This window comes from Pteronotus mesoamericanus, unplaced genomic scaffold, assembly GCF_021234165.1.
Source record: "Pteronotus mesoamericanus isolate MK-2021 breed Mesoamerican mustached bat unplaced genomic scaffold, CSHL_Meso_final contig_317, whole genome shotgun sequence".
Classification (NCBI taxonomy): Eukaryota; Metazoa; Chordata; class Mammalia; order Chiroptera; family Mormoopidae; genus Pteronotus; species Pteronotus mesoamericanus.
The window spans coordinates 2,966,197-2,986,773 of record NW_026555133.1 but is presented as its reverse complement, the minus strand read 5'-3'; the positions used below and the strand labels follow the sequence as shown (position 1 = coordinate 2,986,773).

Here is a 20,577-nt window from a genome sequence, read left to right as displayed (position 1 = left end):
CCTGCACAACGGAAGCCTGCCAGAGCCTCCAGTGGCTGTGCCCTCATTGTGGCTGATGAAAACTGCTGGGTGACAGGCAGCCTGGCCATACACCAGGGAAGAAGGGCTCAGTAGGCCAAGGAGGGACAGCCCAGATGTCATATGGTCCGTGGCCATGAAATGCTGAGTTCCAGAGAGAAAATGAAAAATGTCCTTTAAAAAAAAAGATTTTATTTCTTTTTAGAGAGAGGGGGAAGGAGGGAGAAAGACAGGGAGAGAAACACCTATTGGCTGCTTCTTGCAGGCCCTGGGAACCTGTCCCATAACCCAGGCATGTGCCCTGACTGGGAACTGAACCCATGACCTTTCAGTTTATAGGATGACGTCCAACCCACTGAGCCACACAAGCCAGGCCCTGCCTTTTTGTAGTTCCAAGCTTCTTCAAATATGAAGCAATCCATTTTTAAATTTTTAAGTTCTTGACATTACAGAGCCAAACTGGAATTTATTAACATTCCACTCTTACATTTCTTATAGACAAACAGAAATAGAATTCATGAGCCAAAAACCCAAAAAAAACCCAAAAACAGGGAAATGCTTGTACAAGTAAATATGGTTCCCAGCATTAACAGCTGAACAGAGAATGTGATTTTGAAATCCTTAGTGGATGATGATGTTGCGTAGAAACTGACCACTGACAAATTATTTTAAACCTAGAGTCACTGACCAGAAGTTACACAGCTGGATCACGGAAAGATAGCAGGAAGGGGCTCTGAGTGGGCCGACCGCGCCCTAGCTGTGCTCCCTGCCCTTCTCCTTTGGAGTCGCCAGCCCGACAGGGGTGCAGGGTGAGGCTGAAGTGACGCTGCGGCGTCAGATGAGCGTCAGATGGCTCTGGTTGGCCATGTCAAGCATGAGTCACTCGTCACCTGTTTGTACCGCAAAATGTATGTCATATATAGAAAATATCAGGTGAACCCTTAACTTGAACCTTCTACTTAAATGCAATAAATAGCCCAGTCAGAGAAATCTTGAAAGTCACCAAGCCTCTGAGTTCAAACAGAGGCTCTGACTTACCTTGAACTCCGCTGGCGGAAGACAGCGTGAATGGGCAATGCCCCGAGCCAGCAGGCAGGAGACCTGGATTCCTGGCCCAGCCCTGCCCCTGAAGCACTGTGTGCCCCGGGCCAGCTGTCAAATGCAGGTGCTGGACTTCGCCTGGATGCCTCCTTTCAGCTCTAAACATTCCCCGAGGCTCCCAACTGGCCTTACAAGATCTGTTGGCAATAATGCCCAGGAAAAATCCCTCGCATTCATGGGAAACACGTTTTCTACTGACTTTCTCAGCCAACGATGAAATAATAACCCCTCTCACCGCTATGAATGTGTACAAGCTGGCCAGGCCCTGACAGTTGCAGGGGGGATGTTAGCCAGGCTGGGGATGAGAATAGGGGTGAGGAGGGCACAGGGGGCACCAGGGATTATTTTCAGGGCACATCTGGCCCTGGGTAGCTTGACAGAGAGCAAAGCTTAGAGCTCCCTCCTTTGGCGGGGAGGGGAGTCCTCCCGGGTGGGAAGCTGGAAGTTTTTGGCTGTCCTGTCTTCTGTGTCCTTTGTTCTCTTGCTCTCTCCAAGCTCAGCACCTTCTGACCCTCCCCTCCCCCACCCAGCAGGAGGCTGGGGGCCCAGGAGCTGGTCTCTGTCCCACAGAGACTTTGCTTCTTGCCCTGACTCCCCGGTTGCTCACAGCAGCCAGGAGAGGGAGGCAGCACAAGATGAAGCACCCCAGTTTGTAGACAAAGGTGCTGAGGCAGAGCCAGCCTCAGAGAGAATGAGAGTCCGTCCCAGCTCTTCTCCTGCCTGAGCTTTTACTGTGATAACACGGCCACTGGAACCCCAAAGGCGGGGGAGAGTCAGGGAAAGGAGTGCAGGTCACCAGGGGTCAGAGGACCAGGTTTTCATCAGGGTCATGCTACTGACTGGCTGGTCACTGTCTGACCTCAGGCAAGGCTTGAGTCTCTGGGCCCCAGGGTCCCTCCCGCACAACCTGGGACAGGGTTGTTTCTCTCGTGGGTGGGGTGGGAGGATGTCCCTGTGAGAAGCTGGGCATAGGGCCCCCCACTGGAGCAAGCCACAGGTGTGACGCTGCTCTTGGCCCTCCCTCTCAGTGCGGGCAGGGGAATGGAAGCAAATGGCGTGGAACAGCCTCAAAGGTCTCTGGGAGTGGGCTGGGCAAGGATCCCTCCACTGTGTGGTGGCCAAAGAATATATATATTTTTCCTCCCACATTCTAAGTTCTTCCAGGCTGGACTAATAACCAAATTAGCAGGAGAAAAATCAAAGTAATCCATGTGCATGGAGAATTTACATAAGCATGATCATCGCATGAAAATTCCAAAGACAATGAGGCAACCCAGGTATAGAAAACACAATGGACAAAGGAGAAAGGGGTGAGAACAGGGTATGAGATTCAGAAGTGAGAAGGGGCCATGTGCAGGTAGTCGAGGGGGACTGGAGTACATGTGACAGGCAATCCCTTGTTGTGTGGCTCAGAAACAAGGGGACACTGGGTATCTGGCTCACAGGCACCTGCCTGAAGCTCTTGCTCATCAAACTTAATTCAAATTAGGCTAAGGTGACATCCTAACCTCTCCTCCTGAAGCAAGTTTGTCTGTCTGAATCTCTTAGGTAGGAGGGTCAAAGGTTCTTTCTGAGGTTTTTTTTCCTTAACAATTTAAAATCAATATTCCTAGAAGCAGCTTCACGGTGGCAGAATGTTGGTCCTCAAGAAGAGAGGGTAGCGGTGGGGGCCATGGGTGGGGGGATGGGCCAGTGTTACACAGCGCCAGGGGAGGGTTGGTTAGCATTCTTGTGTCCTGGAGGCTCCAGAGCAAAGCATGTCCAGGTCCTTGGAAAAACTGGCATCTTGGGCTAGATGCCAAGGGTGATGTATGGTAGAGGACCCGCCGGCATCCCGATGCAGGACAAGGAGGTTCCCTGCCCTGAAGCCCCGTGGGTCCCGCAGAAACAGAGGTCTGGGGTCTCTTCGAAGACCCCTTATGGCTCTGGACGTTGTGCTTGAAGGTGCGCACCCACGCTTTGCTCAGGGTCGGAGCCAGTCTGGGGTCAAGGCCAGGGTGGTGGTGCCTCTGGGTGGGTTTCAGCCTGACACCTCGTCTGGGCAGGGGCTGGGGCTCAGTTGGGATGAGGTAGATGCAAAAACTGTGTCCACACCAGAGGTCTCAGGGGATGAGAATTAGCATGCAGGGAACAGTCGCCAGAAGTTCAAAAGCAGAATCAATATCCAGGACATTTATCCAAAGAAGCCCTTTGTGGCCTCTGTGGGCCCTGGTGGGAGACACAGACCACAGTGAGGGGAGGTTGAGCGGAGACCTAACGTATAGTTTGCCTGAATGACCCCGAAAGGAGCAATCGTGTGTGTGTGTGTGTGTGTGTGTGTTGCCAGAGTGAGAATCTGAAGGCTGAGTGTTGAGAGCAGGGGGCAGAGGAGAGGCCCACAGAAAGCGTGTCTGACAGGTGGGGGGGCGGGTGCAGCTGGAGAGACAAGGATGGGGTGGAAGGGCAGGGAGTGCAAGAAAGTCAGGGAGAAGGTGAGAAAGTGGAGGGAGAGAGAGCGAGAGAGATCGAGAGAGGATGGGAGAGAGGGGCGCGCACACACATAAACACACCCAATAGAGGACCAGAAATGGTTGAAAGAGAGATGGTGAACCAGAAAGAGGGCGAGAAGCCCAGAGAAAGCAAGAAAGACCTGCGTGGGTAGAGGGACCTTGAGGGGCAGGATCCAGAGAAAGAAAGAGAAACCCAGAGAGTGGGAGATATCAGGGAAGAGACATATCTACCCAGAGAGAGGAGAGAGACAGATGCTGGGATACAGAGACAGGAAGAGCAAGAGTATGGAAGCATGACTGAGACCTGCCCAGACAGAGGGACAGATGTGGCTGAGAGCCTGAGAGACCTGAGAGATACAAGGACCAACAGGGACAGAGATCAATGGAAAGGGATCTGGCGAGATCAGATCTGAGTGGGACAGGACCAGACATCAAAAATAGAGAAACACAGTAGGAGTCAGAGAGGAAAATACATTTACTAGAAAGAGAAACTAAAGACCAAAAGGGAAAGATGGAGGATGGTCATGCACAAAACTAGGAAGGGAGGAAAGAGGCCGAGGGTGGTGCAGAAGTAGGTTTGCTCAAACCTTAGCGCCTGGGACGACCCTCGGGGTTCTGATAGCCTCACACACGCCCCAGGGAAAGGGCTCACACATTGTAGAAAAAATGGGAGCTAGGATGTGTAAGCACCTGCTGAGCACCTGCTGCATACCAGGCCCTGGACCAGGAGCACGGGCACGCTCATCTTTCTGCATCAGAATTGTTTATTGTTGTGTGTTTTCACAAAACTGTACTCCCCGAGGATAGAGATCGGGTCTCACACTGCACACAGGAAGTGCTCAGGAATCCATTCATTGCAGAATGAATGTTTGAATGGACAAGCGGACAACTGAATGCTTGTGCAACTGAGCCAGGAGACACAGACCCCCAAAAGCGGGCTACAGGCTGACCCTGACTACCCCACGCTGGAGCGGGGCCAGAGTGTCGTAGGGGCAGACCACAGCATAAGTGTGAGAGCTGGGGCTCGGGTGGTGGGCGCGATAAAGGGCCACCTTCTTCATGTGCTGTTTTCCACCTCTGTGCTCTCTTATTGGGTGCCAGTCATGCTTGCAAGCACTTTACCTTCATTGCCTCACAGCAATCTTATGACGTAGCCATGACTATGACATCGTTTAATAGAGGAGGAAACCGAGGCTCAGAAAGCCTAAGTTACTTTCAAAGGTCAGATATCCGGCAGGACTGAAGGGTCAACATAACACCAGAACTAAGCTCTTACCCCCTCGTGATCCTGCTCCCCCTGAGTAATCCCACCTGATATTGGTCCATGGCATGTTGGCTGCTGTAGCTTTTGCAAACGTAGCATATCGTCGTCCTCATGACAGCTTGGTAGAAAGAGCTGTCGAACCAGAGTTGTTATTCCCATTTAAGAGATTAAAAAACAGGAAGGATGGAGGGATGTGGGTACAGCACATGCTCACGTGTAGCAGACTCTGGACTGGAGCCTGGTCGGAGCTCTGCCCAGAACACGGTGCTGCTAAGAGGTGCCCACTGGTGTTGGACAGAACACCTCACACCAAGTAAGTTGTCTGGGTGCTGGAGCCAAAACAGGGTGCCCAGCGCAGGCCATCAGGAGGATGAGATTCAAGGGCTCTTGAAATAGTATATATGAACTTAAATACTGGCTCTGGACGTTGACATTGGGCAAATTGCTGAACTGCTGAACTACTCCATGCCTAAAACGGAGATAATAATAATTGTACCTTGTTAGTATTTTATGAGAATTAAGTGAATTAACATTTTTAAACCACTTATAACCATGTCAGTGCATAGTAAGAATTTGATGTGTTGTTAAATAAATCAAATAAGTGAATAAACAAACAAACAAACAAACAAATAAATAAAATAAGGCAGGAACGATCACCACCACCACCATCATCATCATCACCCAGACCCCAGCCAGAAATGGGTCCTGGATCGCTGAAGAGGTTCAGAACTCTGGACAGCTCCCCAAGCTTCAGATCCTCCCTCCTGGTCCCACCTGTTCTGTAAAGTTCTTTGGCAATGAAATGAGCCTCATCCCTTTATTTCTGGTTATCGTAAACTTGAGGCTTCTCCTCGCCATTCTTTAATGTCTATTCTGTGAAGGAGGACACAAAGCTCTTTACCAGGAAGGCTGTTCAAAGAGAGAGGAGGGCACATTCCTGGGGGGTTGTTCTTGAGGAAATGCCCCTTTCTGGGATGAGGGACTGCACCAGATGTGGGACCCAGGGCTGGTATTCAGTGTGGCTAGGGAACGTGGCCGGCCCCATCGAGCCCCCCAGGGTAATCGCTAAGCTCACACTGGGAAAGAGCAAGGATAGAGACAGGGTTGAGGGGAGGCTTAGGGGTGGAGAATGAAGGCACTAATAAGTTCATAAGGTTGTGACGTGAGCTAAGGGTTCCACCCAGCTCAAGGGTTTATTTGAACCAGACATCTTCTGCTCTTCCTGTTACTCCAGAGCTGCCCTTGCCCCACCCAAATCCCGTCCACCCAAATACCGATGGCGACTCACTTCTCACGTGAAGAAATAACCACATCACCTCTCACTTATGATGCCCTCGGCGCACCAAGACCTTCATACCTATCGCTCCGTTCAGACCTCACAACTCTGTGAGTGAGACATTTCCAGTCCCATTTTACCGATAGGAAAATGGAAGCTCGGAAGGCAAATGACTTACTCAAAGAAAAACTGCTAGCAGTGGCAAAGTGCCCCCCACCCCAAACACACTTCCTTTCAAGAAATATTCTTCTCAGGGCCAGCGATGGAGCCTTCTATGGGTTTTTAGCCCCTCTCATGACTTGGTTGCAGTGAAAGATTCCTGACTGTCTCAAACTTGCCAAAGCTATAGACACTTCAACTCAAAGGAAGAAATAAGTGCTCTCTCAGATCTAAGCTCCTGTCAGGGCTTCCCGTACCCAGCCCTCCCTGTTCATGCCCCTGTGTGCTCCTTCCCACAGAGGAGGTGGCTGAGGGGAAGAACGCCATCCTCATCGGGATGAGCCAGTGGAACTCGAATGACCTGGTGGAGCAGATGGAGACCATGGGCAAGCTGGAGGAGCACCAAGGTGAGGTTTTGCCTCTCTCCCGACCGGGCTATGTGCACATGTGTGTTGCAGGGTGGGTTGAAGGGCTGGCCATTTGGTGCTGGGACTTGGGTCTTCTATGAAGAGCCATCTAGTTGTATGGGCACCTCCCCTCCCTGAGCCTGTGACCCCTGAATTCTGGGACCTGCAGAAACCCTCATGGGGACTTCTGTGGGATTTTCTGTGGCAGAAAAGTCCCAGGGTACTTCAATAGAGTGTCCTTTGTCCCCAGGAGCATGAGTAACTAAGGGTGGGTGGGTAACTAAAGGTAAGGATCCAAGCTCTTACCACGCCTATGGTGTTGGAGTCTTTGTTAAAGAAGATTTGTGGCAGCTGGAGGAGCCTTTGAAAGGGGACAGGGCGAGGCAGCAGTGGGGGTTGTAACTTTTTGGGCCGAGTTGTTGAAGGAGTATGTGGCTGGGAACTAATCCTGGAGGCTTTTTATGGAAAGGAGTTTTGACCAGGAGATTAATCAGCAGACAAAGCAGGCGTGTTCTTTGAGGCATCCATCCATCTGTCCATTTCCCCAATTGCATCACTAACAGAATGTTTGTTAAGCATCTACTGGGTATAAAGTGCTTATAGGAAGGACCAAGGGTGATTCAGCTGAGGCCTCTGACATGTGGCGTGTCTCACAGCGTAAGACAAGACACAAGGGTCTCAGGCTTCAGTTGAGGTTTGTTGGGCCCAGAGGGGAGAGGCAAGAATTTTAGGAGGAGGCAGGAGAGGGGGGCTCAAGGAAGGGCTCCTGACAAGGAAGCCAGGAAGCCAGGCTTTGAAAGGCAAGTAGGGGGTGTAGCTGAGGAGGTCATAAAATCTGAGGTGACATATGGGGAAACCAAGGCCGAGAGAGAAGCTCTACATGATTAACATGCAACTAGAGTGAGGCACAGAGCTGAGGCTAGAAGCTCTCAGGATCTAGGGTGCTAACCTCTATACTTGTTATCCCAAGGCCAGTTTTTCTATCCTCCCTTTCCACTCTGCATATCACTCCTCTTACTTCTCCTCTTCCTCATCTCCTCTTCCCCCCCCCCCCCCCCCCGCCCCTCTACCAGCCCTGTAACTCCTCAGTCACGGTCTGGGCCAGAGATGCTGGTCTGGGCAAGGCCAGCCTATCAGAACCTGTTCAGTGAGCTGGTCCGGGCCCAGCCCCAGAGAAAGACACATTTTGGTGTTGGCCCTCTTCGTTGCTGGCTGTCTTGCTTACAGCCTCCGCTTCTTTCCTTGCCCCCCATCCTGCCTCCTTGGTTTTGAGCCCTCCCCTTGCCAAGGTGCCCATCCTGAGATGTGGACAGGCTCAGGATGACAGTTCCATTTTATAAATGAAGAAATACAAGGCTCAGAAAAACTCTGCCTTGCCCGAGGTCCTCCAAGTTGGTGGCAGCGTCACGCACAGATCTCTAGTCTCTGGATTCCCAGACCAGGGCTTCACTTCCCAAACTTCACTGAGGCCGGGTGCCACCCGGGGCCCTGCAGAGTCAGATCCAAGAAACCCTGAGTCTTAAGGGAAACCCCCCGCAGCCCCCAGGCCCCCATCACTTCTCAGGAGGGGCAGGCTCTGAGTCTGGTCATCAAGTCCAGTCCAGCCCAGTCTTCACAGGCACGCGTTTGCATATGGACCCTTGTCTGCTCTTTCCTGCACCCCAGGAGCGCTGGAAGGGGCCCAGAAGGGGTGACGGGTTCCAGGTGCTTCCCCAGGACAGTGCCTGGGAGCCGTGAAAAGACAAACCCAGACTTGTACTCACCACCCAGCTGGTCATCCGTTTCCCTCCACCACCCTCACTTGCCTGCCAAAAAATGTCTGACTCAGACAGTGTGAGCTAAGGAGTGGGTGAGCCAGAGGCACTGTGACTGGGAGGCCAGGGGAGAAGGAGGCAGAGGGGGATGGGTGCGAGAGGCTGAAAACCTGCAGCTGTGGAATCAAAAAAGTCTGGGTCTGGAGGCTGGTCCTGCCCATCTGTGGCTTCGTGGCCAGGGCGAGTCATATCACCTCTCTGAGCCTCAGTTTCTTCATCTGCAGAGTGGGGCTAGTACAAAAGCTGTGAGGATTAAATGAGCTACACTTGCAAAGTGCATTCAATACCAGGTCGCTAGAATGCTGGAAGGGGGAGAGAAGAGTGGACGGTGGTGCACAAGCACGATTCTAGCGGATGCTCGCTAGGGCTCCTGCGAGGTCGAGTCAGGGGCTGTGCTTCCCTGAGTTGAAATTGATGCTGTTTCCTCCAAGTACAGAATGGGGAGCAGGAGAGAGAGAGAGAGAAGAGGGGGAGAGGAAGAGGTAAGCAGCCGTGTTTCCAGCTCCTTCTGAGTCTCATTCCTCAGAGGATTCATAATGTGAATTCCCACAACACGACAGAACACACACATTAATTTCATTCATTTTAACAGTCATTTATGGAGTCACGACAGAGGTTCAGCCTGGCGCTGGGAGTGGCAGTCGGGGGAGGGAGGTAAACGAGCGGCTGGCATGGGCGCTCTTTCAGGCGCTCGCAGCCGGGAGGAAGACTTGCAGTCAGACAGGCTGAGGAAGGGGCCCTAGGAGAGGCTCGGGGACTATTTGGGGGAGAGGAAAGCCTGCGAACACTTTGTGGGAAAGGCTGAAATCAAAATTGGTGGTGTAGGTAGAGCTCTACTCCTGCCTCCTTCAAGTTTCCTTCCCTGAAGCATGGGCCCTGGACTTAGATGTTCAGGATCCTCCTACTTACCTCTACCTGGATGTCCTGAAGACTCTTCATGCTTTACAAGTTCCTCCGAAACCGTAATTGTGTTTTAGCCCATCTTTGATCTCCTTTTCCATTTAAAGCCTATGTTCCTTTGGCACTTTCAGACTGTCCTGTTGTCTCCAGTTTCGGAGGGTACTAATTCTGGCTGCTTGTGTATGTGTACACATGTGAGTGCATGCTAACTGTGTGTCTTGGATTTTGTTTCATTTTTTATTGTGAACTCATCACAATCATTCCTTTTTTGCAGGAGTCTTGTGTGCCCTAGGTTGTAAAAACATCCTCCTAAGCGACTGGTCTTATGTTTCTGCCAGGCCTGAGTGTTTCACTGACCTTGGACATGTTATATGCTCAATAAACTCAATTTAGTGTTTCCATTTTAGATGAGTGGTGTAAGTTTAGATCCCGCACCCATAGGTGGCAGAAGCTTAGGGTTTTCATTGCTCATGGGTGACTTTCTTCTTTTCCTCTGTCTATGAGTGGTTTCTTTGCTGCTTCCCCAACGGAGCGTGTTTTTCTGAAGTACCTGTATGGATGGAGCAGCGCTCCAGCAATGCCTTCCACATGGGGCCGGGGCGGAGGGGGGCGGGGAGGCGGGGCTGCACCTTAGCTCCTCCCACGGGCTGAGGCCCAGGCTGTGGAGTTAACAGTGTGGTCTTCTGCCCCTAGTCCTGGAGTCTCTGCCCATCCGAATCCTCCACGGGTCCCCTCCAGGTCAGCCCTGGCTTGCGTCTCTGGGTTGGGGTGCCCTTATTGCTTCTGGCACTCGCATATGATCTATTCCTTATTTTGAGCGTGGCTGTATATTTACAGTTTGGGGCAATATATTGCCCAGTACGTAGGCTGTTTAATGAAGGGCACCCTTCAGCATCAGTTCAGTTCACTTTATTTATTATTATTTTACAATTGCATGTATTGTTATTTTTATTTAATATTTTTTAATTTGGTAAGATATACATGACATAACACTTAACATTTGCAAGTGTACAATTTAGGGACATAAAGTATATTCATATTGTTGCGCAGTTGCCATCCATTTCCAGAACTTTTTCATCGTCCCAAACTGAAACCCTGGGCCATTAAACATGAACTCTCCACTCCCCACTCTCCCCCAGCCTGTGGTTCCTGCCGCGCTGCAACCTGTCTCTAGCCATTTGACTACCCTCAGAGCCTCAGACATGTGGGATCATACAGTGTGTTTATCTTTTGCTGCCTGGTTTGTTTCACTCAGCATAAGGTCCTCAAAGTTCATCCACGTTGTAACGTGTGTCAGAATTTCTTTCCTTTTTAAGACTGAATAATGTTCCATTGTATATATCTACCATAATTTGTTTATCTAGTCACTTATTGGTAGACATGTTTCTATCTTTAGCTATTGTGAATAATGCTGCTATATATGTACACATCACTGTACAGTCACCTTATTTTTGAATACATTCTTATGGTAAACAAACAAAAAAACAAAGTCTCCTTTATCCACTTTCCATTGCAGAACTTACTGCCGAGTTTATGAATGTGGAGGGTGTCTCTATAGCAATAAGTCACGTTATGTGTTATTGCCTTCACTTCACTTTTATTTTTCATTTAATCTTGGAGAGCTTTTCCTATGGATATATATAGATTCAACTCATTTTTCTTACCTATGCTACAGTATTCTTTGCAATAAGTGGACCATAATTTATTTAATCATTCTGTAGTGATAGACAGTGGAATTTTCATTATTTAAAAAAAGCTACGTGGGTTGAAAGTATAAGCATTGACAGCTGTAATAGATGCTGCCAAAAAGTTCTCCCTAAAGACTGTGCGAATTTATATTCACATGAGCAGTGAATTAGGTTAGCCATTTCTCCACAATGTTGCTAGACTTGATCTTGTCAAACTTAAAAATTTTACCTGGTTGATGGGTGGAGATTTTTGTTGTTGTTGTTGTTTTGTTTTGTCTTTACTTGATTACTAGTGAGACTGATCATCTTTTCATAAAAGTGTTGAGCAAACCTATTTTCTCTTTTCTGAATTTCTTAAACATGCTTTTTTGCTCATCTTCTGTTGGATTATGTCTTTTTCTTACTGCTTTTTTTTTTTAGGAGTTCTTTACATAGCTTCTGGATATAAATTATTTCTCTGCTACATATTTGAAATATTTGTCTCTCAAATCATGCCGCGTGGCTGAATTTTCTTATTAGGGCTAATAGTTTGTCGGTTGACTCTCCTGAATTTTCTGGGTGTCATATCATTCACAAAGCTTAACGGTTATATCCTTGCCGATATATATAGTGCTTGATTATTTTTCTTATTGAATTGCACTGCACAGGATCTCCAGACAGATGCTGAGTAGCAGGAATGACAGCAGGCTTTCTTGTTTGATCTTGATTGTAATGCTGGAATCCCTTCCTCCTTCTCCTCCTTCTCATTCTTCAGTTAAGCATATTGAGGTATATGAGTTACATTGCATAACATTTACCATTTTTAGTGTATAGTTCTCACTGCTGCTTCTTAAATTCCATGACCTCCTCTTGGATTTACTTCCTCTTTTGATTAGACTCTCTCCTTTCAGATATTCTTTCAGACAGGAACTGTGAGAGTAACTTTCCAAGTCCTTGCATTTCTAAGCATGTCTATATTTTGCCTTCTCATTTGAATGCAAATTTGCCTGTGTTCATAATCATGTTCCCAACTATCTTTAAAAATATTCCTCATGGACCTGGCTGGGTAGCTCAGCTGGTTAGAGTGTCATCTCAATACGCCAAGTTTGTGAATTTGATCCCTGGTCGGGGCACATATAAGAATCAACCAATGAATATATAAATAAGTGGAACAACAAATAGATGTCTCTCTCCCTCTCCCCCCCACACCTCCCTTCTTCTCTGTCTCTAAAATCAATAAATAAATATTTAAAAAAGATATTCCCCATCCCCTTCTTGCATTTATTGTTACTGTTGACAAGTCTGAGGTAAATTGGTAGGTAAACTGATTTTTTTCTGTTCCCGAATCTTTACGATTTAAAATAGTTATTCTTTTTCCAAAGTCACAAACAATGTTTGGAGGTGAGGTTTGTAGTTTGTCATGACTGCATTTGGTGGACTCCTTATTTCTTCAAGTGTTTCTTTGTGTTTCCTCCTTCCAAAACTAATATTAGCTAGACACTTGAACCATGCCTCAACTTGCTCTACCTATTCTTATTTCTTGGTCCTTACTGGCTTCTGGAACTCTTCTACTGTTCTAACCTATCAAACTGCTCATCAATTTTCTCTTCTTCAGCTATTTTCATCCTTTGGTCAGCTCTTGTGTGGGGGTTTTGGGTTTTTTAAAACAACCTTTTGCATATGGGTAATCAACTGTACTAGCAACATTTATTGAAAGACTATTCTTCCCTCCACTGAATTGTCTTAGCAGCCTTATCAAAAATCAACTGATCATAAACATATGGGTTTATATCTGGACTCTCGGTTCTATGTTATATATATATATATGATATATATATCATCCTTCTGCCACTACCACATAGTCTTGATTAGGCCATACTTGTAGTAACTTTGAAACCAGCAAGTGGGAGTCCACCAATTTTGTTGTTCTTTTGTAAGTTTGTTTCAGCTATTCTTTATTACTTCCATTTCTATATGAATTTTAGAATCAGATTGTCAACTTCTGCAAAAAAAAAAAGCTACCTGGAATTTGATAGGGTATGCCGAATCTGTAGATCGATTTGGGGAGTATTGCCATATTAATGATATTAATCTTCCAATCCATGCACATGGGATATCTTTCCATTTATGTAGATCTTCTTTAATTTCTTTCAATGATGCTTTATGGTTTTCAATGTATAAGTCTTTTAGTTTTTTTTGTTAAATTTGTTCTTAAGTATTTTATTCTTCTTGATGCTATTGTGATTTGAATTATTTTGTTAATTTTATTTATAGGTTGTTACTTACAAGTGCATAGAAATACAAGTGATTTTTGTATATTGATTTTGTATTCTGAAACCTTGCTGAACTCATTTATTCATTCTTTGGAGGGATTCCTTAGGATTTTCTACATATAAGATCATGTCATCTCTAAATAGAGGTAGTTTTACTTCTTCCATTTAATCTGGGTGCCTTTTATTTCCTTTACCTACCTAGTTTCCCTGGCTAAATCATTTGGTATAATATTGAGTAGAATGGGGAAAGCCAACATCTTGTCTTATTTCTGATTTTAGGGGGAATGTTTTTAGTCTTTTGCCATTAAATACTCTGTTAGCTGTGGGTTTTTGTAGTAGTCTTCTTTCTGGTTGATGAAGTTCCCTCTTAGGATGAGTTTGCTGAGTGCTTTTCTCCCCCCTCAATCCTCATCTGAGGATATATTTATTGAACTGAGAGAGAGAGGGAGAGAGAAACATTGATGCCTCCTGTGTGTGCCCTGACTGGGGATCGAACCCATAACATTTTGGTGTGCATGACGACGCTCCAATAGCCTGAGCCGCCTGGCCAGGGCTGTTGAATGCTTTTATCATGAAAGGGTGTTGGATTTTGCCGAATGTTTTCTCTGCACCTGTTGATATGATCATGTAGTTTTGGTCCTTTATTCTATTAATATGATATATTACATTGATTGATTTTGATGTATTGAACAACCTTGTGTTCCTGGGATAAATTCTGCTTGTTCTTTGCCATGTCACTAATCTTTTATTCTCAGGGTTTACATATCTCTTCCAGAATAATTTATATGCACAGGCTATGAGCTGTCACTTACGGGACTATTTACAATCAGAGCTCTTCTTGTTTTTGAAACAAACAGCGTCATCAAGGCCACATTGTCATTGAGGGGAAGGAAGCAGTCACTGCCTAGGAGTCCCTGATCATTTCCTCTGACTTCAGCTTCCCAGAGAGCTCTTCTTCCCTACCTTTCATCCACTGACTCTGGTTGAGGCTCTTGTATCTAGATATGTGGTTTTCAAAGAGTGGTCCCTGGACCGGACAGCATGAGCATCACTTAGAAACGTCAGAAATGCAAATTTTGGAGCCCTATCCCACACTTAGTGAATTAGAAAGTCTGTGAGTAGAGCTCTGAATCTGTGTCCTCCCCAGCCCGTTAGGTGAATCCGGTGCTTGCTAAAATTTGACAATCCTTAATTATTATGACACTAAGTTGGTTTAAGGAATCCACAGATCCGTTTCCCTGTACTTCCTTCAGTCATTGAGTTTGATGTCTTCCTTCCACGGCGTTCGTTTTCCTTTGATATTTAGCAATATAGGTGTGTGCACTCCACTTTATATTTGCAGCTCCTCCTTAGCCTGTCTCTGAGTGATATGATATGTCTGTTCACTGCAACCTGCTGCCATCTCATTATTGGGGGGCGGTGCGAGGGGTAGAAAATGCTGCTGGGTGAGTTGAGCCATTAGCTTCTGGTTTATTCCTCTTGGGTATGTTCAACATTTCCAGGGTGTCCTGTCCTTCAAACAGTCATCCCTTCTCACACTTGGGGACAAACGCCTCTGCCTGGCACAGGCCAGGGTTGGGGGAGGACCCGTGACACTTGGCTCCCTTACCATGGAAGCCCAGAGAGTTGCAAAAGCTTCTTGTGCTCCTGTGTGTTCTACCCGTGAGCCTGCTGTTCCTTCAGAGCTGTCTGCAACTTTGGCACAGACCTTCCTTTGAGGGCTGTGGCTATGGTTTCCTCTCCTGCGTTGGCTTTATGGGCACTTGACCTTGGCAGTTGCACGAGGTTCCATGCTTCATAAGGTCTCATACTTGCGTTTATGCTCTGCCATATTGCATTTTAAAAATAATTTTCAACAAGGGTCCCACATTTTCATTTTTTATGGACCCTGCAAATTACCTAGCCAGTCCTACCTTCCTCTATCATATCTCTCTGCCTTCTGCCTTTTGAGGAAGCCTTACACTTTCTGCTCTGCTAAGGACGTCGCTTTTTATTTTTACAATGCTACTAAAGATTAATTCATAGAAAATATGTAATGTCATTTCCTAGGGATTTGGGGCAGGAGAAAAAGGCTGGATCATGTTTCCAGTTTACCGTCTTTATCCAACCCTACTGGAATGCTTCTAAAATAGAAACCTAGTCGTATCATTCTGCTATGGAGTTGGCAACCAGGTCTTGATTGCCTACAGAATGATGTATAAATCCCCAGCCTGGCATGGACGCCATCACAATGGCCCTTTCTTCTGGTAGTCATAATTGCCTGGGGACAGTAAGTTTGCCTTCACCACAGGAATCAAACAGCCCTGGAGCGGCTACCGTGAGGGGTATTATCAAGGGTCTGTCCGATCATTGCTGCATGCGGCATCCCAAGGTTATCTCTGACTCTGGTATTCCTGACTTCTGGCCGTACCTCTCCTCCTCTCCTGTTCAGCCTGTGTTCCAGACACGTGCCCAGGGGCTGCTTGCTGATCCTCAAGCCCACCTGAGCTATTCTGTTTCCTGCCTTCGCCCTGCTTTTCTCCGGATTTCACCTCTAGCTCTCACAAGCCTACGCACTTCCTCAGGGAGCTCCCTGGTACTGCAGCCTCTTCCAGACCAGCTCCTTCATGCCCAGCGCTGCTTACTCGGGCTGTCCCCAGCAGCGATGGCTTGTCTGCTTCTAGTTGTGTCTTTCTGGGTGTATGCTCTTCCTCTTTTTCTTGAACCTGAAGGGGTGAAGGGCTCATGGTGCGTTCCTGCATTCTCTCCCTCACTTACGCATGCAGTGCACATGTGCTGCTACTTACTCTGTGTCAGACCCTGTGCCAGTCGATGTTGGGGACACATTGATGACTCAGAAATAGACTCAGAATTGACTGACTCCCAGACTCAGGGGTGGGGCAAATACAGTCCAGTGAGCAAATTATTCTAACAAGAGAGTGGAAACAAAAGACAGAGGGATCAAAGAGGAGGTGGAGCTTGAGCTGAGATAGGAGGAATTACAGGGGGCTGCTGGGCCTCGGGAGAGACCCATGAGGGTACTGCAGGCGGAGGGAGCAGCGGATGCAGCTGCGGAGAGGACCATGTAAGAAGGCAGGGAATTTGGGGAACTATACAAAGTTCATCTTGACTGAAGGTGGGGTGCAAGGTGTTAGCCTAGGGGATGGTGGAAGGGGTGGGGAGGTCAGAGAGAGGAGGTGGAATGGGAAAGCTGGAGATAAAGGCCTTGGATGTCAGGCAGAGGAGATGGGTTCTTCCCAGGAGTACCCCTAGGGATCCACGGAGTAGTGCAAGCAGGGGAGTGGCAAACCATTTTTTATTTTCATGTTTAAAAGATTTTATTCATTCATTTTTAGAGAGAAGGGAAGGGGGGGAGAAAGAGAGGGAGAGAAACATCGATGTACAAAAGAAACATCCATGGGTTGCTTCTCACACGCCCCCAACTGGGGACCTGGCCCACAACACCAGGCATGTGCCCTGACTGGGAATCGAACCGGTGACCTTTTGGTTTGCGGGATGATGCCCAACCCACTGAGTCATACCAGTCAGAGCCAAGACACTTTTTTAGAAAGATCATCCTGGAAGCCAGTGTCGAAGATCATAGCAGGGGCCAGGGAAGGGGTGTAGAGGGAGTTGTGATGGGCCGCGTAAGCGGTAAGGAGGGCGAACCTTGACCCTGCAACGCAGCAGAGGCTCAGTGTTTGGGGAACAGTCTGAGCAGGAGGGGCATGTAGGTCTTCCCAGGTCAGCCCTGCTCCATGAACTGAGTTACTAGGCTGGGCCAGAGCCTGCTAGGCGTTCCCTAAGCCTTGCAAATCACAGGGTTCAACTACTCCCATCCCCCCAGGCACTTTCTGGAGTATCAGGAGGAGGATTCCCAGTTTCTCCTTCCTGAATTGCTGCCCCAGCAGCCACCCAACCCTCTCTTGGAGACAGGAAGATGCCCCTGTTTCAGGTGTTTGGTGAAAATGCTTCTGGTGTTAGCTATGCATTTTGCTTCTCTTGCTCTTGGGTAGCTCAGTTTGTTGGGAGGGGATTGGGAAGAAGAACCATAAAATCACTCAGGAAACCGCTAGGGGAGATGAAGCGGCTCAGGTGCCCAGGGCTGTGGGAGTTTGGTACAGGCAGGATGAGCAGGCTGAGCCCAGGGCGGGCGACCAGGGCCCTGTCCCCGTCCCCAGATCTCTCTGTGTAGCTGTTGTGGCAGCTTCTGCCTATGAAGAAAGCTCCAGCTGAGGCGAGCCTGTGGGGCCCAGGGGCCCTGGAAAGTTTCAGGTCAAGTGGGGTCTCATTTAGGCAGTGGCTGAGCCAGTTGCACATTTGGTTAATCACCCTCGTCCTGGGAGCCTGCTAATCAGAAAGCCGGTTCAGAGCCGACTCCTCCTCCGCTTACTCCTTTGCTCTGCTCACTCACTGGCGCTGGTGGCTGGAGGGAAGCTGGGGCTGGGGCTGGGCAGGGAGGCCGCTTCCTGCTGTGCTGGCTCTATACTAACCTTGTCAGCCAGCAGGCTCCTTCCTGCCCAGTTGGTGGCCTCAACACCCTCCTGCCATCTGGATACCGGGCCCAGGTTTTGCAGCAGCAGAGGCTGAACCTGAGGAAGCGTGGGTCCGTCACAGCCTCAGGACACCTCTCACCGGTACCGCTTGCAAGCACCCACTTTCCCACGTCCCTGCTCCCCACTCCTCAGCCCCTGACTTGTATCAGCCTTCATCTATCTGCCTCGATGACTCCCTAGTTCAGGAAGCATTGCCCGAGCTGCCTGGGCCATCCCGGGGAGCCCTTGCTCTAGAAAGCTCTGCATCCCCCCACCCAATACGGGAAGGGGTCATGGGAAGAGCCCTCAGCAGAGTTGGCATGTCTAAGGGGCTAGATCTAAACAGTGGGTGAGTGACTTTATCCTCTGAGCCTCTGTTCCCTTTATCTGTGAGGGGGGTCTCTTCTGTGCAGGTATAAACTCACAGTGACTTGGACTGTGGGAAGCACAGACCTAAGACAAAGCTCCCGTGTGCCCAGGGCAGCCCTGCCTGCGGACACCACTGCGCCCGCACTCCTGGGCCGGCTCCCACCTCCCTTTCTAACTGTCCCTTCTATCTGTGCAGACACCTGTGTGAAGCCTCCATACTAACTCTCAGTGGCCCTCCCTCCTCTCTCCTTCCTTGGAGAACTGAGGTCCTTGGAGAAGCTGCCAATATCTCCATGTTTTAGGGAAACTCAAAACTGCTCAGGAAGCTGGCGAGGCCGGACCTGGTGTCTGTAGAATCTTCAGAAGAGACAGTCTTATCAGGCAGGAAGACTTTATTTATTTTTAGAGAGAAGGGAAGTTGGGGAGAAAGAGAGGGAGAAACATCGATTGGGTGTCTCTAGTATGTGCCCTGACGAGGAACCAAACCCGCACCCTGGTGACTTTTTGCTTTGTAGGAAGACACCCAACCTACTGAGCCTCACTGGCCAGGGCTGAAGGCGAGTTTTCAGGCGGGAGGCATGGCCTTTACACTGCTTACCCATTTCCCAGGCCCCGGTGCGGCGGCTTTGGTGCCACCCCCGGGCCCAGGACACCTCGCCCTCAGAAGCAAGATAGGCAGAGCTGGAGGGCCTTTCCGCACGGTCGAGGGCAACCTGCCATCGGACAGATGTGCACATTCAAGGTCCAGACCACACAGCGCATGGAGACAAGGCTAGGACTCCTGACGGCCGCGGGGCTCCGTCTGGCTGCCGAGCCAGCGGGGCTCTGAAGAGCTGCTGACTGACTGAGCTCCCGCTGGGAGGGGTCTGGTGAGGGGGCTCTGGGGCCTCCACCGCTCAGGTTCCAGCCTCCCTGTGGACACAGGGAGCTTGCTAGCTCCTGGGGGTTGGGGCTCAGGTCCCTTTCTGAGGTTTCCAGCCAGGTGGGCTGGGCTCCAGGAGGGCATTTGAGAGGGGAGGGAGCTAGCCTTTGCTTAACTTGACCCTGTGCTGGCCCTTGGGAACCAGAGCTGACTTTTGAGGATGGAGGTCCTTAACACTGAGGTTCCTGGGGAAGAATTAAAACCCCATGGAAGAGCTGGCCCCAGGGCTGGTTCTCAGCCCAGCCTGCGGGATAGTGAGTTTGAAAGGGGAAAGACGGTAAAGGTGGGCAGGCTGTGCTGTGAGTGCAGACCCAGAGACAGTGATTTGGCTGGTGCCCAGTCAGTGAGAGGGAGTGGGGAAAACGTGGGCAGGGCCACTTCCTGGAGAGGCTGGCTTGTCAGGGGCAGAATTTGATAGTGGGACTCCCTTGGAGTGCTAGGTATAGAAAGATTAGTCAGGTGGAGCCAGAGGCAGAGAAATTCAACAGACCAGAGTAAGTGCCAGGGAGGTAAGTGTCTGTTGATAATAGCACTTAACTTCTGCTGCGGGTGGGTGTGCAAGTCGGAAGGTGCACCTCATGGAAAGCGATCAGGCGGTAATACCGTCTGTCTTTTGACCCAGAATTCCCCCTCTGTGGACATATTTTAAGGAAATCATAGAAAATGCAGAAAGAGCTCCAACTACAGAGATATCCATTGCAGTAGTAATTACAGTGATGCAATTTAGAAACTTTCCACCAGTGGATAATTTTAAAGTCAATTGCCTGACTGGCGTGGCTCAGTGGCTTGGGCGTTGTCCTGCAGACCAAAAGGTCACCAGTTCGATTCCTGATCAGGACACATGCCTGGGTTGTAGGTCAGGTCCCCGGTTGGGGCACACTCAAGAAGTGACCAATCGATGTCTTTTCCCCTCTCTTTTTCCCTCCCTTCCCCTCTCTCTAAAATTAAGTAAATTAAATCTTTAAAAAAATCTTAAAGTCAACCGTCATATAGCCACTCAATAGCAGATTATACAGTCATTAGAATGATGTTTTAAAGGTTTTATAACTTTATTGGGGAATTATTTATGCTTCAACTTGAAGTATAAAAAGTGTATTTTGTGATAGTATACGATGCCTCCCACGAGTCAGCCATTGATCTATTGTTTGGAAATCCAGACATAAATAACATAGTCCCTGCCTGCAGAGAGCTGATATGGTCTCAATAGGCCCCAGAATGCATGTGGAAAGAAGAGAGGAAGCAATGGCATCAAATGGGTTCAGTGGTTTTCTGTCAGGGGTGGGGTTACAAGGAGTCTTTCCCTTATTAATGTTTGTTAGTGTTTTCCAAATTTTCAATATGAAGCTTATGCTACTTCATAATTACAGAAAAAAAGCTCCTCATTAAAAGGAAGCTGTTCTGGTA

The 20,577-nt window shown here is 48.6% G+C and overlaps 1 protein-coding gene across 2 annotated transcripts in view; it reads left to right on the top strand.

The window, feature by feature from the left end:
• The window catches only part of PITPNM3 (PITPNM family member 3), an 84,641-nt gene that overhangs the window by 18,234 nt on the left and 45,830 nt on the right, over positions 1-20,577 (top strand). For both annotated transcript variants that reach the window (XM_054575851.1, XM_054575850.1), the window contains exon 3: positions 6,607-6,714. In XM_054575851.1, coding sequence (XP_054431826.1) covers positions 6,607-6,714 — 108 coding nt within the window. The remainder of the gene's footprint in view (positions 1-6,606; positions 6,715-20,577) is intronic.